The sequence below is a fragment of the Symphalangus syndactylus genome, chromosome 17 (assembly GCF_028878055.3).
Source record: "Symphalangus syndactylus isolate Jambi chromosome 17, NHGRI_mSymSyn1-v2.1_pri, whole genome shotgun sequence".
NCBI classification, from domain to species: domain Eukaryota; kingdom Metazoa; phylum Chordata; class Mammalia; order Primates; family Hylobatidae; genus Symphalangus; species Symphalangus syndactylus.
This window is the reverse complement of record NC_072439.2, coordinates 60,577,027-60,597,657: the sequence shown is the minus strand read 5'-3', so window position 1 is coordinate 60,597,657 and position 20,631 is coordinate 60,577,027. Positions and strand designations below refer to the sequence as shown.

Here is a 20,631-nt window from a genome sequence, read left to right as displayed (position 1 = left end):
AAGCATCAAAAAGTTTGCAGACATATTTTATAGCACCATTACAGAGAGTATCAACTCTATTATATATTGTTACTTCTTAGTATGGGGTTCTTATCCAGTTCCTTTTTGGAACCACTTTCTGTCCAGCTGCTTCCTGATGACCTATTTGATTCCCAGGAAAATAAGAAGCAAGGAGAAGCTCCAGGCAAATGCACCTCTATTACCAGCTGGAGCTTCTGCCACTAATTTCTAGGTGGTCTTCTGCCTTGATAAGTTGGCCAGAGAAGAATAGAAGCATCGCCAGACCCTTTTCAACCTTTTCTCTGGAGGACAGAGGCACTCAGACTATACCTTTTGTTTCCCACAGATCATTTCTCTTGGCTCTTCAGGACCAAGTACAGGCTGAAAACATTCATATTTATTGCTTCACTCACAGGAGTTCATGCACCTGGTATCCAATCCTTTGTAAATTAAAAGATTTGTTGATAGGAAGTGTCTGCTGGTGGAAACTGAAATCATGGATCAAAGAATGGTTGGTAAATACAGAATTAGAGTAGAATTAGCCATTTCCATGCGCTTAGAATGTAAGATGAATGAAAGGCTTTTTTTTTTTTTTCTTTAAAGGGGAAATGTTTAGTTGAGTAAAGACATAGAAACCAATTAAATTGGCAAGGAGGTGATTAGGCACCAGAATTAAATTGATGATTTGGTGTCTCCTTTCCCTTGAGCCCACTCCTTAAGAGATCATACCATTATGACATAAAGTCAAGCTGAAACATTCATGCTAGATCTCTCTAAAAGGGATACATTCAGTTTCAGAGAGGTACTCTTAACTAGCATTGGCTTGGAATAGAGAGCTGAGGAGCAATGATAATTAGGAATTCTCAGGGACTGTATGTGCTCGTTCACTTCATGTTTGAAATGTTTCTACATAAAGCTATTCTTGCTACTACAATATAACTTTGTGAAAAGAGTGCTTGTCTACTAGCCTTAGGAGAGGTAGGAAAGGGATTATGCCATCTAGCAGTATTCCATGAGTTAATGGAAATTTGAATTGGTAGATGTGCTATGTGGCCAGGTTCTTTTTCAGGATTTAAATATTTTCTAGAGCTTCACAATTATCAGGTATTTTCTGCTATGGATGAACTGAAATACTACCTTTCCAAATATCTCTTGCAACAGGAGAGCAGTCAGTTGACTCAGTTGTAGCTGATGAGGTATAAATTTTAATATATATATCTCTCTTTTAATTTCGGAATCTCCTTAAAAGGAGGCAGTGCATTTTTCATGGCTAGAGCTTCAGCAGCTATCTAGAACCATATGGTGGAAGCCACTTACTGAGAACTGTGAAACAAAAGCCCGGGTCCCTGACATATGAAGCCACCATACCTACCTTAAAGTGTCTTTCACTTGAGGGAAAAATACATCTTTCTTAGGTAAGCCACTGTTCATTTTTTCTGTTGTGTTATCAAAACTAATTGATATACTTAATTAATCCTAAATTATACAACGCCTTTGAAGATAATCTTATCAGCTTTGGTCTCAGCAGGAAAAGATGACATACTCAAAACCTTAATGAAGTCATTATATACAGAAATGTGGGCAGGGTTAAAGGAACCAATTTCGGACTAGTAGCTACAAGAAAGTATTTCAGCACCTAATTCTGAAGAGGTATAAGGAGGGAGCTGTTGATTTAACATGGTGAGAGCTGTATCCTTGAGAGAGAGGCTAGTCTACAAAAGTCAGAAGAGCAGCCACACCGGCCCAGCACGGTGGCTCATGCCTATAATCCTAGCACTTTGGGAGGCTGAGGCAGGCGGATCATTTGAGGTCAGAAGATCGAGACCAGCCTGGCCAATATGGTGAAATCCCATCTCTACTAAAAATACAAATATTAGCTGGGCATGGTGGTGCACACCTGTAATCCCAGCTACTCCGGGAGGCTGAGACAGGAGAATCACTTGAACCCAGGAGGCAGAGGTTGCAGTGAGCTGAGATTGTGCCACTGCACTCCAGCCCTGGGGGACAGAATGAGACTCCATCTCAAAGAAAAAAACAAACAAACAAAAAAACCGGCAGCCACACTGAAACACGGCCTCCAGGGGTAGAGATACCCAATTCTTTCTCCTTCCTTTTAATTTCCTGACAGTCCCTCCCATTGGCCAAATGCAACCAGAAGCCAGAGGGCAAGGGAAACTGGGTGATGCAGTCTGTGAAAGTCAGCCTCTTGGGGCACTGCAGGGAAAGAGGAGTCCAGAATGATTGTGAAGGGATGATGGAGAGTACTAGCATGCATGCAATTTATCCTAATTACAAATGGACTTTTTAGTTCTTTTTTTTTTTATTTTATTTTGGAGACGGAGTTTTACTCTTGTTGCCCAGGCTGGAGTGCAATGGCACGATCTTGGCTCACTGCAACCTCCACCTCCTGGGTTGAAATGATCCTCCTGCCTCAGCCTCCCAAGGGATTAGAGGCTAATTTTTGTATTTTTAGTAGAGATAGGTTTTTGCCATGTTGACCAGGCTGGTCTCGAACTCCTGACCTCAGGTGATCTGTCTGCCTCTGCCTCCCAAAACGCTAGGATTACAGGCGTGAGCCACCACACCCAGCCGACTTTTTAGTTTTTAAGTGGCTTGAAGAAGAGACTGATATAATCTTAATTTGCATGAAATCACATAATTTGAAGGTTTATTGCTGCTGTTCATTTATTGTTTACTAGTTTAGAGGTGAAAGGCACATATCCTATGTCTCAGCAATTCCACTTTTAGGAATCTATGCAGCCACTAAAAAGAATATGGCATATAGCTGTATTGCTTTGGAAATTTATCCAATGCATGTAACCAGGGAAAAAAGTTAACTGCGGACCAATATGTTTCTCATGGTCCTCAGTATGTTGTTATGGTCTGAAAAGCAAGCCCATGTGTAAATATCTCTATACAGATGTATTTGTTTAGGCACAGGGCAAAGTTGAGAAGAACTGTTCAGAATGCTCACCTGGTTGGCAGAAAAAAAGCAGCAGCAGAATAGGAGGGGCAGACTTTCTTTACATTCCACAGTTGGTTGCCTATGGATGACTTTCCTTGCCTTTTATTTTTTTTAGTATTTTCCAATAAAAAAACTCAATCACAAAAATATGGAAGATCTCACTTAAGAAAAAGCTTAATTCAGGATATAACTTTCATTTTGTGTATCCTTTTATCAGGCTGTTTCCTCTATATAATGTTAGCAAATCCGCAGATTTACTAAATTATATGTGGCAATTTGGTAGCTTGGATACTTACATTATATAATTTACAGAAAAAATATAAATACTGAGAAAATTTTTAAGTACTTAGAAGAAAGATAATTACTTTAGTAAGATGTTGGTCAATCATATTTAACTTACAAATTCCATATTAAAACTGGAATCCAATATTTAAATCCCAATTGAAGACATTTAAACATTAAATTAAAAAAAAATTCCCAAAGTAAAAATACATTTCAAATCTATGTTGCCTTTGTTAGTAAAAGGACAGAAATTTTTGCCACAGATTGTGGTAATTCCAAAATAGTTTTTTCAAAAAATAAGAGAAGCAGCATAGATTTTTATAATCCTCACTTTCAAAGATCTCCAAGTGCTGTGTAAATATCTTTCCAAGGAAGAAAGAAATTAATTGAACAATTTCTCTGGATAATTATATTGCAGTTATTATAGTAAGGTAAAAATACTTAAAAATTGGAACTTCAAGTTAAAGACCTCCAAAAGAAACAGAGTCTCTGGCACTCTCTAGGCTGTGGTGAACCATAACCTGTTATCAATCACTTGTCATCTTCTCATATTGTTAATTATAAATAAGATACATTAAAATTCTGAGCACTTTGCTGAAAATGGGTCACATGACCTTTGAAACACAAGTATGATTACGGGATGACAAGTATTAATGTGAAAATAAAATTTTTTTTAAAGGTTCAAGTGTTTTTGATAGAGTAGCTATTAAGTAATACAGGGCTTGAGCTACTACTTATGCGCTATGATAGGCATATAAAAATTTTTGTTTTTTGGCCAGGCGTGGTGGCTCATGCCTGTAATCCCAGCACTTTGGGAGGCCAAGGAGGGCGGATCACGAGGTCAGGAGATTGAGACCATCCTGGCTAACACGGTGAAACCCCGTCTCTACTAAAAATACAAAAAAATTAGATGGCTGTGGTGGCGGGTGCCTGTAGTCCCAGCTACTCAGGAGGCTGAGGCAGGAGAATGGCGTGAACCCGGGAGGTGGAGCTTGCAGTGAGCCGAGATTGGGCTACTGCACTCCAGCCTGGGCAACAGAGCCAGACTCCATCTCAAAAAAAAAAAAAAATTTGTTTTTTAAAAAAACATTTCAAGTATGAAATGTATATATATCAAACATTATAATTTTGGATGATCTTCCATTTTCACCTCGTAATTAGATTGCAGATGATTCAAGTATACAGCATTTTGAGAAAAAGCATTTTTTTCAAATTACTAATAAATCAGTCATCATCTACTGCCTTATCTTCTCCAGATCAATTAGACTTACTGTAGCAGAAAAAGCGAAGAGAAGAGCCATAATATGGCTACATAAACAATCTAGTTATAGAATTTGTTTTAAAAAATCTACCCAATCTTTAATATAGTCATTCAATCCATTGTGCTATTTAAAAAAAGATTTATTTTTCAATTACTTTGATTTTCAATGCAAGTTTATAACACAATTTTCATAGAACATTTACAGAATCTCAGACTGCAGCTAAGGATTTTACTAGAGACATGGGATTTTAGCAGTTTTCATTTATTTATTTATTGTTTAGAGAGAGGGTCTTGCTCTGTCACCCAGGCTGGAGGGCAGTGGCATATTTACAGCTCACTGCTGCCTTGAACTCCTAGGCTGAAACAATCCTCCTGCCTCAGCCTCCAAAGTAGGTGGTACTACAGGCATACACCATTGCACCTTGTTAATTTTATTTTTTGGAGATGAGGTCTTGCTGAGAGGTGAAGCCAGCTGGACTTCCTGGGTCAAGTGGGGACTTGGAGAACTTTTCTGTGTCTAGCGAGAGGATTGTAAATGCACCAATCAGCACTCTGTAAAAAGGCACCAATCAGCACTCTGTGTCTAGCTAAAGGATTGTAAATGCACCAATCAGCACTCTGTTAAGTGGACCAATCAGCATTCTGTAAAATGGAAGAATCAGTGCTCTGTAAAATGGACCAATCAGCAGGACATGGGCAGGGCCAAATAAGGGAATAAAAGCTGGCCACCTGAGCCAGCAGCGGCAACCCTCTCGGGTCCCCTTCCACGTTGTGGAAGCTTTGTTACTTTCACTCTTCACAATAAATCTTGCTGCTGCTCACTCTTTGGGTCCGCACCACCTTTAAGAGCTGTAACACTCGCTGCAAAGCTCTGTGGCTTCACTCTTGAAGTCAGCGAGACCATGAACCCACCACAAGGAAGAAACTCCGGACACATCTGAAGGAACAAACTCCAGACACACCGTATTTAAGAGCTGTAACACTCACTGCGAAGGTCTGTGGCTTCGTTATTGAAGTTAGTGAGACCAAGAACCCGCCGTTAGGAATAAATTCTGAACACATTGCTATGTTGCCCAGACTGGTGTGGAACTCCTGGCCTCAAGCAAACCTCCTGCCTCAGCCTTTCAAAATGCTGGGATTACAGGTGTGAGTTACCATGCTAGGCCTAGTTCATATAGATATATATATGTTCATATATATATGTATTTTGAGACAGTCTTGCTCTGTCACCCAAGCTGGAGTGAAGTGGTATGATCTTGGCTCACTGCAACCTCTGCCTCTCAGGTTCAAGCAATCCTCCTCAGCCTCCCAAGTAGCTGGGATTACAGGTCCCTGCCACCACACCCAGCTAATTTTTGTATTTTTAGTAGAGATGGGGTTTCACCATATTGGTCAGGCTGGTCTCGAACTCCTGACCTCAGGTGATCCGCCTGCCTCGGCCTCCCAAAGTGTTACGATTGCAGGCATGAACCACCGTGCCCGGCACCTACCTAATATTTTAAAAGATTATAAAGGCAGCCTGAACTATACTTCATTCTTTACACTGTGAGATAACAAGTCTGAACAACAATACAAGATGCTAAGGAGAGAGGGTCAGTTCAGTTCATCACTCTTTCAGAACTGCACTGGGATCATTCTGCCATTCCTTCTCAAGACCTAAAAATAAAATGATTACATTGTTGACTTTAAAGTGTTGTCTTACTCTATTTGTAGTCTTTATTTCTTGAAAGCTGACCTATAGCTTTGGAAGGAGAGATGATAGGTGCCAGTTGGTGGACCCAGAATGGTTACATCAACACATTTTGAAATATTTATACAAAAAAAGAGTTAGAGTAGAAAAATTCTGGTCAAGAGTAGGACTAGTAAGATCCCTGCTTAAATTCTAGCCCCACTGTTTAGTTCTAATGCAATAGAGAAGACACCACATACAGTGTACTTCCCTATGACATCCAAAAGCCTCTGTCAGCTCAGAGCCATTTGGAGATATAGATCAGAGAAACCAAAATAATTTGGTTATAACATTTATTTATTTTTGCACTGGCTCCAAATAGCTTGAGCAATGTAAATAAACAGACTGCTAAATAGATTTCTTATTTAAGATGGGCTAATTAATTCTTCATTAAAACATATTTATTGAGACCTTCTCTATGTCAGGCATTAGGCCAGATTCTGGGGAAACAATGATAGCCAAAGTAACTTGGAAATATATCATGACAGCATTTTGATTTAGAAAAAAACTCACCAAATAGAGTTGAATATATAAATCAATGTCCATCCCTATGATAAAAGGTTAAGATGATTGCAGAATTTACAAAGTGTTTTCTTATATCCATTTGTATTCCTGCTGTGCTCTACTGACTCAAATGTTATCTTATGAAGAGGACTTACTTTTCCATTATTTTATAAAGGAGTTCCAAAGAGTAAGGCTTACAGGAGGACATTAGAAAATTGTCCAAATAATCCAAGCATTGTATCAGTTGAGTAATGGCGAAGAGTTGATTTAAAATCTCTTGTAATACTCACAAGGAATTTTGGGGTAGGGAAAGGAGGAAAGGAAAGAGTAACATGGGTGCAAGCCTTTGATATAAACTTATCTAGAGTTTAGTGGCTGAAAATGTCCTATGTCTTATTTCATTTCTAGTTTTTGTTACTATCTTATTTGCTTAAAGATTTTCACTTGATGCACAAATCAAAGGAAAATATGGGGAGGGACCTAACCACAGGCAAATGAATTGTGTTTTTTAGTTCCCAAATGATGCTTTCTGTAACAGCACAGAGTAGAAAAACAGAGAATAATGGAACACACAGTGGTCCACATGGTTGTGCAAGCCCTTACTGGCAGATGCAGTTATTTTTTAGCGGCATTGAAAGTCTCTTTTCAGCTCCATTGCAGAATCTGTCGTCTTGGCTGACAAGTGGCAGTATGCAAGATTGTTGATGCTTGTGGCCAAATGCAGACTTATCTTATTCAGCTTATTCTCCACAAAAAGAAAGAAATAAGAGAATCAGAGGGTTACTAGGAACCTGAAATTTTGCCTGGATTTTTGATAAGATTGACTGAGCAGGGCCACTTGCATATTTCATGAGAGATACTCTGTCCTAGGTTAAAACTGCAGTAGTTCCCAGCCTTCTAGAATAGCTATAAGGAAGATATAAGTGGGTGACTGAGAGTTCCTGTGGCTCCAGCTTTCTTGTCCTTCAAGACTCAGTTCGATTGATTTCTTCCATGAAGTCTTCCTTAATTTTCTAACTTACAGTAGTTTCTCTCTTCTTTGCAACCAAGTCCTCTCCTCTGCCACTAAGTACTATATCTCTGACATCATTTACATGTCTGGGCTTCATAACTAAGCCTCTTGAGGGCAGGATCTCTACTGGATTCAGGTATGCATTCCCCAAGCTCATTGTACTGTGCCCAGCATGAACTAGGTACTCAAAATGATATTCATGAATAAATGGGTAAATCTGACTGTGAAGAAGACCTGAGATTTCTCAAGTAAGTAGACGGTAGGTCACTATTTGCAGAGCAGGTAAGGTTTCTTATGACCTTGGCAGGGAAGAAGAGCAGGGAAGGCTGAGGAAATCGCTGGAATGGCAACTATTGACCACGGCAGCTCAAGCACACACATAAACACATTCAAGTTGGAGTATAGCAACTATTTGTTCCATATTTCACTAAGATGTCTATCATGTCAAATGTTCCATTGGCATAAATAGCAGAAGTTTCTATGAAGGGCTTTCTTTTATGTCATTTTACTGAAAAATCAAAGTAGGCAGGTCTGCAATTAGTATCCTCATTTCACATGTTAGGATGCTGAAGCAAAGAAGGTGAATGATTCAAAGTATTCTGTGCTCATATCTTTAGCTCTTTGACTCCTCATAACTACAGAGTGCCAGGAAAAATGCTCTTATTTCATTTTCCTTGAGAATATACTTACTTGTCAGAAATGAAAACTCAACCTGTATTATCAGTATCCATCATTTTGTAAGAAATCAATTTTCATAAAACACTTAAGGTCTCAGGTATGTCCAAATTATTATCATTAATCAAGTGACATGAAAGGAATTACTCTGTTTTATAGACTCACTATATAAGGATATTAAAGAAGGCTAGCTTGAGTTAGGTAATATGTTTCATCATGTTCTATGCAGTCCTTTTCATTAAATTTGATTTGGCTTGTGTGGTAATATTGTGGTCTTTGATAGGAATGCAGGTAAACGAAGTTAATATATAAAAATGAATCATGTTGAAAACTAGGGAGGAAGGAAGTAGTTACTGAATTCCTGTAGGGATCATAGTTTAGTTCATTAAAAAAATTTGATTTTCGGCTGGGCACGGTGGCTCACGCCTGTAATCCCAGCACTTTGGGAGGCTGAGGCGGGTGGATCATGAGGTCAGGAGATAGAGACCATCCTGGCTAACATGGTGAAACCCCGTCTCTACTAAAAATACAAAAAAAATTTAGCTGAGCATGGTGGCAGGTGCCTGTAGTCCCAGCTACTCGGGAGGCTGAGGCAGGAGAATGGCATGAACCTGGGAGGTGGAGCTTGCAGTGAGCCGAGACAGCGCCACTGCACTCCAGCCTGGGTGACAGAGTAAGACTCCATCTCAAACCACCGCCCCCCTCTACCCAAAAAAAAAAAAAAAACCCAAAAAACAATTCTGTCACAGGTCAAGCTTCTGTATTTGGGGTACTTGCCACAGAGGAACACTGGTATTAAATATAATTGAAGGTGACCAGATTTTCACTGTTTTATAGATAAGGAAGATCAGGGATATTGAGAAAACTTCCTAGTCCAGGTCCTCTGGAGAATCATTAGTGGCCCAAATGACAACCCATATTCTTGCCCAGACCATTAAAATATACGTTCCAATAGGGTGATAGTACTTCTATAGTTTATAAGTTATACAAAGTATGAAATAAAAATATTTCATAAACTGTAACCCCTTTTTTAAGTCACTAAAATTATATACATCTAAGTTAAAAACCACACATATCTCGGTTCATTTGGGGCACTTTTATTTACAGCCAAGGAAAAAAGAAAACTAGCATCTGTTTCGAATGGGAAAGCATGTTTGTATGAAAACAAATGTTTCATCATCACTTATTTTCTATACTGTTTGCAATTGAGTGTAAATTTTATATTTTTCATTTTCAACAGAGATTTGAATTTTAATAGTCTCAGAAATATAAAGAAGATGGCATTAAAATGTTCTATATGTTGGCAGTCATACCCTGAAGACTATTTTGCTTATCTTTTGTTCTGAGCTACAGTCTTCACAGAGACTAAATTAGAGTGACTGGACAACAGAAGAAAATAGACCATCCTGGCTAACATGGTGAAACCCCGTCTCTACTAAAAATACAAAAAAGTAGCCAGGCATGGTCGTGGGCGCCTGTAGTCCCAGCTACTCGGGAGGCTGAGGCAGGAGAATGGTGTGAACCTGGGAGGCGGAGCTTGCAGTGAGCTGAGGTCGCGCCACTGCACTCCAGCTTGGGGGATAGAGCGAGACTCTGTCTCAAACAAAAAAAAGAAAAAAAATAGAAACAGGAAATATTCATGTCAGCTGTTAAAAACCAGTTTTGTAAAGCAAGGCCTAAAGGTCCTATCTCTGGCATGTTTAGTATGGAACATATAGTTGATTGTCATTCAGCTACTAGAGAAAGATATTCTACAATGGCAGATAGCCTTATCAAAACAATTAGCTGGCTTTCTCCACAGGGAATAGCAGTGAGTTAAGTAAGACTGAAGTGAGAGCTCTTATTGGTTTTCTCAGAAATGATTTCTCTATCATAGGTATTTGGCCAGTTGGTTAGGTCTAGCATGAACATGTGATTTCTAAAACAATGAGCTGAGATCTGCTAACATGTTGCAAAGGAGCATCTAGCAGAAGCTGATCTCTAAGCAAAATCATCAATTTATTTAAGTTTCAAAATTTTTTTTTCCATAAATATGTTCTTTAACATGCACATTCTGCTTACATTGTTTAGGGTGCTTTTTATTGTGCCTAAAAATTTGCAATACGGTGAAATAAAATATTTAAAAATGATTGAATACCACATGGAAGATGTACTTACAGCATGTAATTCAATTCTCATATATGCATAATTAATCAAAATTGTGTCTTTAAATGACCTCTTGACATTTTTTGAGTTGCACTAAGAAACACTACTGTGTACCATTCATTTTAACAGACTTATTTATGATTAGCTTTATTAACAGTATAACATTTTCATGCAATCTTAAATTTTATGTTTTAATTTTCAGTGTTTGATTTAATTCAAATTAACAAATATTCAAGCCTACGTGAGAGACAAATGAAATGAGACTACCTTTATATATAATCAGCAAAATTCTTTTTAAGAGTAAAAAGTTGATGTTGGGATTTAAAAACCTAAATTTCCAATGTTACTGCTGACAATCCAATCCAAATATACGTATATTACTTAGGCCACAGGACTGCCCATTAGTCTTTCTTGTCGGAGAGCAATTAACCTCTTGAACCATTTTTCCTCAGCATCAGCTTTCTCGATAAATAACTGAAATAAGAAAAGAAAAAGAAAAAATGTTACTGTCTCCCAATAACTTGAATTTGACCTAATATGACAGAACTCACCTTTGTAGAATATATCTGTCAACACAAGATTTGGATACTGTTTAACTCTTGATGACCTCTTAATTGATGACTATCTATTTGGAATTAGTAATGCTCAGAAATTCTTGGAGTAAAAGAACTACTAGTATCAACATCATTGGTTAACAATTTTGTACCTTATATTTGTGAAGTTTATTTCCTACAACTTTTCCAAAACAGCAGAATTACAACATTTCATAGAAGACAGCAAAGTATGATGTTAGTGATGTGCTCACAGATAATGAACAAAGTAGAGCTAAGTTAGAAATGGAACTTTTAGTGCTAGATTTTTAAACAAACACTTCTCATGGTGCTGATCAATTCAGCTAAAAAAAAAAAAAAAAAAAGGAAAAAATGCTTCTCTTTGTCTGTTTTTCTTAACCATAGACAGAATACATCTACAGGTTAGGCAACATGAGTTGGGCCCTACTGTATCCAAATACAGATAACAGTTATAAAGGACTGGGGGCCAGATGCCTATTTTTAGCAAGGAAATATGAACCTGTTTCCTCCAATGGTCTCCTTGGTGTTAGCACAAAAGGATAACAATTTGAAATAATTTCAGTAAATTAGACTGCAACTGACATTCTTAAAGTTTAAGGATATTACATTTGGATGGGCCAGGGAATTGTCATCTTGGTACTTGATAGCAGTAGGGATGCTGCTAGGATCTATTTCTTTTTCAGTACTAGGTGGATCGGCAACTGCTGATGCTGGTCCTGATGTTGAAGTTGCCTGTTTCACTTCACTAGGTTCCACTGACTGAAAGAAACAATACATATTAATTTCAACACAATACACAATTAGAGTTTCACTTCAATAATATTTCTGATTTTGAATAACAACTGTTCAATTAGTCTCCTTCGGGATGATACCCATCTCCAAAAAGGCCCTACTTTTTGTATTTGTTTGTTTTAGAAATAGTTATTTTATTTTTATATTTGTTTTAGGAATAACTGTATTTAGGAATACAGTTATAGATACATAGAAGTAGAATATAGGAATAACTATACTGTATTTGTTTTAGGAATAACAAATACAAAAATGCTGAGAAAATGTTAATCATTTCTAATGATAAGCATATTTTTCTTAAGAAATTGGTACTTATGTGCCTATACTATTGAAATATACATATATTTCATATATCTAAATTCTATTAATCAAAACAAGCTTACAACAAATATCCAACATTTAGTTGGCCACTTCAGGTATGAAAAGTAAATTCAAAGGTTATCTTTAAAAAAAATAGCCGTATTGAGTTATAGAATTCATATACCATACAATTTACCCTTTTAAAGTACATAATTCAATGGCTCTTAGCATATCCATGGAGTTGTGCAATTATTACCAGAATCAACTTTAGAACATTTTCATCATCCCCCACAAAACCTCATACCATTAGCAATCATTCCCCATTTCTTCCAACCTTTCCATCCTAGGTAACAATTAATCTTCTTTCTCTATGGATTTGCCTATTCTAGACATTTCAGATAAAAGGAATCATACAATATGTGGTCTTTCATGACTGGTTCTTTCACTTAGCATAATTTTTTTTTTTTTTTGAGACAGTCTTGCTCTGTCACCCAGGTGGGAGTGCAGTGGCGCGATCTTGGCTCACTGCAATCTCTACCTCCCAGGTTCAAGTGATTCTCCTGCCTCAGCCTCCCGAGTATCTGGGATTACAGGTGCACACCACCACGCACACTTGACTAATTTTTGTATTTTTAGTAGAGACGGGGTCTTGCCATGTTGGCCAGGGTGATCTCGAACTCCTGTCCTCAAGTGATCCGCCCACCTTGGCCTCCCATAGTGCTAGGATTACAGGCGTGAGCCACCGTGCCCAGCTGCATAATGTTTTTAAGGTTCATCCATGTTGCAGCATGTATCAGTACTTCATTATTCTTTATTGCTAAATAATGTCCCATTGTATGGATCTACCACATTTTATTTATCCATTCATCAGTTGATGAACTCAAAGGTTGTCTCGGAGCTACTTAAAATATTAAAATATATATATAAAAGTTTGAAAAAAAGGTACGATGTATCTTTGGCAAACAATAAAACTCTAGGATTTCTTATACCATCATGCAAACCATACACTCCCAATTCATTCCACCTTTACTGAGTATTCACCAGGTGCCATACACTGTACCAAGTGCTGGGGATACAACTAATAAATCGTTGTTTCTGCCTTGAAGGAGCCAGCAGAGTAGTGCTTACTTAGTTACATTTCAATAGCTTCTTCCCTAAGAAAGAAGGCCAGGGAGTGACTGATTAGCAGCAAGGTTACAGGGATAATATGAAATGGATTAGATGAGAAGCTGAAATTAAAAAGTAAAATTAAATAAAAACAGGATGAATAGGAGATTAATTCTGTTATGTAGCCTTTTTTATACCGATTTGTTCCACACCTATTGTTTTTCAATTTCCATTTATTTTAACTTATCTACTTCTGAACATTTCACTTCTCTGAACAAAGCCAAAAACAGATGTCACTAAGAAAAATATACAGAGGATAAAATATGCATGAATTAAACTGTTCTTAGGTTAATTTGTTTTAGAGTTGGAGATCCATTTATTTAACCAGTATTTATTGAGCACTACTAATTGCTAAGCACTGGGTACACAGGCAGAATCAAATAGATACAGTCCCTGTCCCAAGTGGCAATTATATGTTGCTAATGGAGTTGACAGACAAATAAATTCCAAAATAATGCATAATCACAAATTGTAGTATGTGCTATAAGGGAATATACAAGGTGCTGACAAAGAATGATGGAGATCAGGAAGGGAAAAACATCTACTTTAGATTGGGTGGTTAGGGATGGCTTCTCTAGGAGGTAAAATTTAAGCCCTGAAGACTTAGAAGGAGCCAGGCATGTGAAGAGGAAGAACAGTTCTCTGGCCAGAGGGAAAAGACAAATATTCTGAGAGAGAACAGCTTGGTGTCTTTGAAGATCAGAAAAAAGGCCAGAGGGGCTGGTGTATAGTGAGCAAAAGAGACAGTGAGACAACTGCAGGCCAGAACTTGGGGTATTTCTTCCTTAACACAGCCACATCACCACTCTGCATGGGTATCACTTCCCAGCACCATAGCAGGAAAGTGCCCTCAGACAGAAAGTTGGGTAACTGTGGGGCTCACCTTTTATTTCCCTTCTCCAAAGGATCACCCTCCTGAGCTGCCTATTGTTGCATTCCTAAAAATAATGCCTTACACATCTTGTCAAGTTCTATAGCTGTTTATGGTGGGAGGGGAAATTTGGTACCAGTTATTCTGTAATGGTCAGATGGTCACTAAAGTCTAATTATTCTTGAAAAATATTGTTTTGGCTGCTGAATGGGTCCTGGGCTAGAAAAATGCAAAAGGAAAATGAGGAAGAACAACCAGAGGGCTACTATAAAAGTTAAATAATGAGATGATGATTTGGATTTAAATGGTGGCTGTGGATTGTTGAGAGGAGACAAGTTCTGAGATATTTTGGGGATGATGATATCAAGATCCGCTTTTTTTTTTAAGGCATGTATTTTATTCAATTAAAATACTCTAATTTTTAATTTTTATTCTAATGGAAGCTGATCGGCATTCATAGGAAAGATTTATTCCCTCATGGACAAAAGGGCTAGATATCTGAGGGATAGGTATCTGGGCAATCATATATGTTTAGGAATTCTTACAAAGTAAGAGAAATCTATTCTATAAATTATTTTCAAATGTTAAGATGCTTATGACTACTAAATCTAACAATTAATGATGCCAATGTTAATGATAATATTAACTTTTATAGACACTTAAATAAATATTTATTCAATTTGTTTTGGCAGCTTTATTCTTATATTTTGGAGCCAGTGATTTTTTTTGCCAAGTCTCAAACATTTGTATGTCTCCAACACACTGTGCCTAGATGATTTGTGGCCCTAAGTGATATTATACTGACCCTTTATAAAACTGAGAACGTTTAAAAAGCCCAATATTCTGCACAAGGGCAAGTGGGAAATACGCTAATCCAAGAGGTTCAAGACATTGATTTTTGGTAGTCTATACTGCCTTACAGAGACTGTAAGAGCATATCATTCTGCATATCTTAGCCATTGCGTGATAGGGCTTAGCTAGGAGACACTTTTCACGTTAAACTGCCTTAAAAATATGTGCAGTGCTATTATTCTAGTTGTCAAAGATGTGGATACCACCTCTTCAGGTAGCAGAGATAAGATTCTACCATATAAACCAAGCAATCTCATCTTGTTTTTACCTACACAGTACATTAATGATTTCTTTGAGAAGTACTTACACAAAATAGAAGGTGAAGCTCTCAGAGGTTAGATCAGAGCATGGAAGTTACTGTTTAATAATGGGCAATTAAAAATTTGTAGAGAGAACCACTAATTGCTTCTTTATTTAAGTGAGAAAAACTGTAAGATAAAATTTTCCCTTGACTATAAAACAAAACCTCAAAATGGCTACTATCAAATATATGGCTTTGAGTAGCGCTGCCACCTGGTGGTTTAGTTTGTAAAAAGTAGTTCTAAAATCTACTTCCAAGTAGGCCAAAAGACCATGCTGCATAGGGTTATTTACCCTTCTTTTGAACACAGGTGGGTATCTGCCAGATGCAACAACATTAGGGTTGAATAACTCATACTAAGTTTGAAAACAAGCTGCATCTTGGTTCCTCAATGATATATCAGGGACTATCAGATTCCCTATTTACTCAGACAAAAGAAATACGATTTCAGAGAGTTAAACTAGTTAAATCAATATGTGTTGCAGGAGACACAATGTCTAGCATGTCACTGGTAATAGCCACTTTTCTGGTAAAAGCTCCCTAGCTTAATTAGTGGAATTAACACAGCTAAACAAAGGCTGTACCAACTGAAGGGGTGGCCAGCATACAAAAGCCTTTTTTTAGGGATACAAACTTTATATCAAAGCATACAAAACTGTCCAGGAGAAAAATATGTTGAAACTAGGATCATGGGTAATTCAGTCCTCAAGAGAGTTAATCCTTGCTATGCATCAGGGATAGTCCATCATATCTTTCCATGATCTGGATAAAAGGGTCCACAAGATAATTTACCTCCTTTTGCTAAGTAATCTCCTCATACATAATTCAGCTTCTTGGGCATCCTGAATCCTTGCCTTATATTGCAGATACAGATATTTTAGAATCTAAGAAGGGATATCACTTTCTAAAGTAATAAACTGTCCCTTTGTTCTATATTTCAGTCAAGTGTGAATTTATTCATTGTTAGACTATCACTGATCTTCTGATCATTCTGAAGTGTAGTGACTAATAAAAGTCCAGTAAGACTTCAGACTATTGTATATTCACCAAGATAAACGCCACCTTATGAAGCTTTATAGCATATTCTCCTGTTAGCACCACTTCCTACCTTTCAATGCATGCTTTCTTGGAGGCATTGAATTGAAAATAAGTCTAAAGGGAAAAATTAACAATTAGTACCAAGTGAGAAAAAGTTTAGTAGAAAACCCAGTGTATTGACTGTGGAAGAATAAGCATTTCCACAGAATGAAAATGCTAGTTTATCATAAGAGAGTCCAATAAAAACTGGGATGTCAGGGTAAACTTCACAAACAAATATTAGGAAAGCAAGTTTTAAAATAAATCATAGTAATTCCATTAGGATATATGAATGGCCTGATAATATTTAAGAATAAGATTAAATAAAATGGGCAACTACATTTATGAATGTCTATTTCACAGCCCCATTTTTTAGAAGTTGTGGTGGCAAACTACCAAAAGTTCAAAGGAAATCAACAAAATGGCAATGCAAGGACCACAGATTATCCAGGGCTATCTGGTCCTATGCCTAACATGTAGTATATGCTCAATATATCTCTCCTGAATAAATTATTTTAAAAAGTATATGGTAATTGAAAAGACTTTAATCTCACTAATAACAAAAGAAGTGCTAATGGAAACAGGCCAATTTTTACCTATTAGGTCAGTAAACATGACAAACCTGATAGGATTTGGTGTTAACCAAGATATCTGTGGGAGGCAGATATCTCTTTGAACTTTTGGGTGGAATTTGAATTGGTAGAATATTTTCAGAGGGTGACTTGGAAACATGTATTAAAACAATGTTAACCTTTAACAAGTAATTCCATCTTAAAATTTTATTTAAAAAGATAATAAACATGTACTTAAAATCTCTGAAGTTAAAACTATTTATTTGATATCAGAGGAAAAATAACCATCAGGAGACATCAACAGGATATTATATAGCCATTAATACAATTTATGGATGTAGAATATTTTAGAGTGTTAATTACAACCATATTTTCATTATATGAATGTTATTAAAGAATACATGTATTTCCTAGAATGCCTTTTCCTACTATAGAAACCTAATTCCTAAAAGCAGTCCTACTAATGAATGAAAGAATAAAATATTCAATGGAAGTAAAATGTCAATCAAAGCTCCTTTACCACAGCCAAATAAGTGATAATCATCTGGGCAAAGAATGAAGATATATGTGACAATATGGGTATTAGTTTTTATTATTAAAGCCCTTTTCTAACTTTTCTCTAGCAATGTCAATTCAAAAAGTAGATGTACACATTTGAAAAGAAAACCGTGTATGTTAAGAAATGTGCATTACTGTTATAGAACTATCTTGTTGACATATTACTTTGTCTTCTTGGTGAATTTAAAAATAAAAATGACATCAGACGTATTTTAAAGTATTTTTTATACAAATTAAACTTGTATTAAAGTGATTAAGTGAGTCTCCCTGATTTGTTGTCTCTCTCTCAGCAACATGGCTGACCCTCTCTTGCTTCACTTCATCTATTAGAAGAAACACATTTAAGTAATATCCATTAATAAAGCATCTCTTCAGATAGAATCCAAAGGTTTACTCATAATGGGTAGATAAAAACTTACCTTTTTGACTTCTTTACTTGATCTGAATGTCTGCTGAACAAAATAATCACTTTCAATAGCTTCAATTTCTTTTACTCTTTTTACTTGTTCTACCAGTGTGGCTTGGTCTGAAAAAGAGGGTATAATGTCAGTGTATTTTGGTATAAGCATGTTAATAACACTACACCTAAGCAATGTTCTTTCTATGAAGAAATTTTACTACTTATGAAATTTAATTGGATAAAAAGACATTATAAATTAAGCTATACCAAGAAACTCTTTTGTTCTGAGATCCACAAATATAACATTTCTATGAACTAAGACTCATACTCAAAACCTAAAACACTGCTAAGAAGGCACTGCTATAATGATGTCAGCTAATCCGGTGGGAGGGCTTTTTCTTAAACTTTAACATTTTATCATGGAAATACATATAAAAGGAATAAGGGCACAGTGAATCCACCTGTACTCAATGCTTAGCTTCTATAACTATTAACTTTCTGTTATTCTTATTCAATCTATCTATCTATATCCACCTCAATTTTTTGGGGTGGATCTGATATATTTAAAAATAAATCCCAGGCATCATACCATTTTATCCCTAAATATTTTAGTAGGCATCTCCGACAGATAAGAACTTAAATAAGACAAACAATAACTTGACAATATAATTTTCACAACTAAAAATATTATCAGTAATCCCTTAATTTGATTACATATATAAATATTCCATATTTAATTTTCACTGATTATAAAAAAGTCTTTTTATAGTTGGTTTGAAATAGGATCCAAACAAGGCCCGCACATTGCACCGGGTTGGTAAGTACCTTAAGTCTCTATCACTTAGAGTCCGTGGCCTTTCCCTTTCATTGCCATTTATTTACTGAAGAATCTGAATCACGTATCTTGTAAAATTTCTAGGTTCTGGATCTGGCTGATTTTATTCTCATGATATTATTTAACATGTTCCTCTATTTCCCATGTTTTGTGTAAACCACTAGTGAAACATACAGGCTTAATTACATTAAGGTTCAATTTCTTTTGGTGAAGAATATGTCATAGGTGACGCTGTGTCATTCCTATTACATCGTATCAGGATGCACGTTTCCTATTTTTAGTGGTTAAGATTGATCAGTGGGGACAAGGTGAGTCAGTCTGATCCCTTAGAAAGTTCTCCATCAATCTCTCACTTAGCAAATTAGCAACATTGTTTGTTGCTTTGAGCCATTATTTCATCAGAGGTTGTAAAATGGTGATACTCTATCATTCTTCCTGCATTTATTAGCTCTGATTCTTCTATAATGAAGATTTCCTCATTAACTATTCAGTGACTGTGAAATACAGCCTATATAGAAAAGTCACAATAAATGTTCGATTCTTTCTTTTTATTTATCAATTTTGGTCCAAAGGTGACCAAAGATGATCATTATGAGTTCATGAATATTTGTTTATTTAATGTACTTCAGTCCATGGTAGTCATTTTCTGATTTTGATGTTTCAGTTGCTTCATTTTTGGGTAGTGGGATCCTCTTGAAGTTGATTGCTATATCCTTTCAATATAATCCCCAGTAGTTATGGCTTAATAAGAGTTGTAGGATCATCCTGAACAGTTTCTGTCTCAGACCTGAAATTAGCCATTTCTCCAAAGAACCCAGGCTCTTTATAATGGAGAATAATAGTTATAGACAACAATCTGGGTACTAGGGGTATTCATTGGTACTGAATTGTCAATGCTTCTGAACCTCTTCAGTACATGAGATACGAAGTACATACTTTTAGAAGGAAACAGTTAATATGAGTTCATGCTGATACTACCAACCAAATTAAAGATATTAGGATTTTGAAAGTCTTTTATATTTGTGTATCTTTTTTCTTACTCTAAAAATCTTAGGCTCTAATGATATGATCAAAAGTATTTGTTTTTCTTAATATGTGTATGTACTAATTTCAAAATAACAGGACAAACATTACCATTAATAACAAGATGTATTAACACAGTTTAAAATTTTGTTATGGTCTTTGACCTTAGGATTTATTCTACTGCTGAAATGCTAAAATACTATGCTCTAAAGTCATGAAATAATTCTCTGCATAATTATGCTATCAATTTCATATACAATTAGGTTTACTTGTTTCAGTTAGGTCTTGCTTTGTGATTAATATTCATTTTTTAGTTGCAAAAAATATTTACATGATTCTAAGGTCAAAATTTAAAACATCATTCACAAGTCTAGAATGTCCCTAGTTCTCACTCCAATCTAGAGGTAACCATTTTTACTAAGTTTGTGTTTACCCCTCCATTGTTTATTTTTGAAAATATAAGTATATTCTTTTCTTGCTTACATAAAATTAGCATACTACATACTACTATGTATCTTACCTTTTTCACTTAATATTTCTTCACTCTCACTCCATAGCAGCTAAGAGAGTTCTGCATTCTATTTTATAATTGCATAGTATACTACTTTATAGTTTGATGATAGGTTTTTCCACTAATGGCCTATGCATGGTCAGTTGTTTCTAGTCTTCTGCTTTCACAGTTAGAGCTTTAATAAATAGCCACGTGCATGTGTAATTTCATATTTTTGTATTTTCATATTT

At 36.2% G+C, this 20,631-nt stretch overlaps 1 protein-coding gene and 1 long non-coding RNA gene across 11 annotated transcripts in view; one reads left to right on the top strand and one right to left on the bottom strand.

The window, feature by feature from the left end:
- LOC134732926 (uncharacterized) overlaps window positions 1-20,631 on the top strand; it is a 71,504-nt gene that overhangs the window by 15,777 nt on the left and 35,096 nt on the right. For 2 of the 5 annotated variants that reach the window (XR_010116480.1, XR_010116479.1), the window contains one exon: window positions 1,253-1,415. This is a non-coding gene — a long non-coding RNA (uncharacterized lncRNA). Of the gene's footprint in view, window positions 1-1,249; window positions 1,416-2,934; window positions 3,173-20,631 lie in introns of those variants that run through there. The other 3 variants (XR_010116476.1, XR_010116477.1, XR_010116478.1) reach the window with 2 other exon arrangements.
- RSRC1 (arginine and serine rich coiled-coil 1) overlaps window positions 9,510-20,631 on the bottom strand; it is a 442,527-nt gene continuing 431,405 nt past the window's right edge. For all 6 annotated transcript variants that reach the window (XM_063620324.1, XM_063620323.1, XM_063620321.1 and 3 more), the window contains exons 8-10: window positions 18,052-18,158; window positions 11,752-11,904; window positions 9,510-11,047 (exon numbers count right to left, since the gene is read on the bottom strand). In XM_063620324.1, coding sequence (XP_063476394.1) covers window positions 10,955-11,047; window positions 11,752-11,904; window positions 18,052-18,158 — 353 coding nt within the window. In that variant the 3' untranslated portion in view covers window positions 9,510-10,954. The remainder of the gene's footprint in view (window positions 11,048-11,751; window positions 11,905-18,051; window positions 18,159-20,631) is intronic.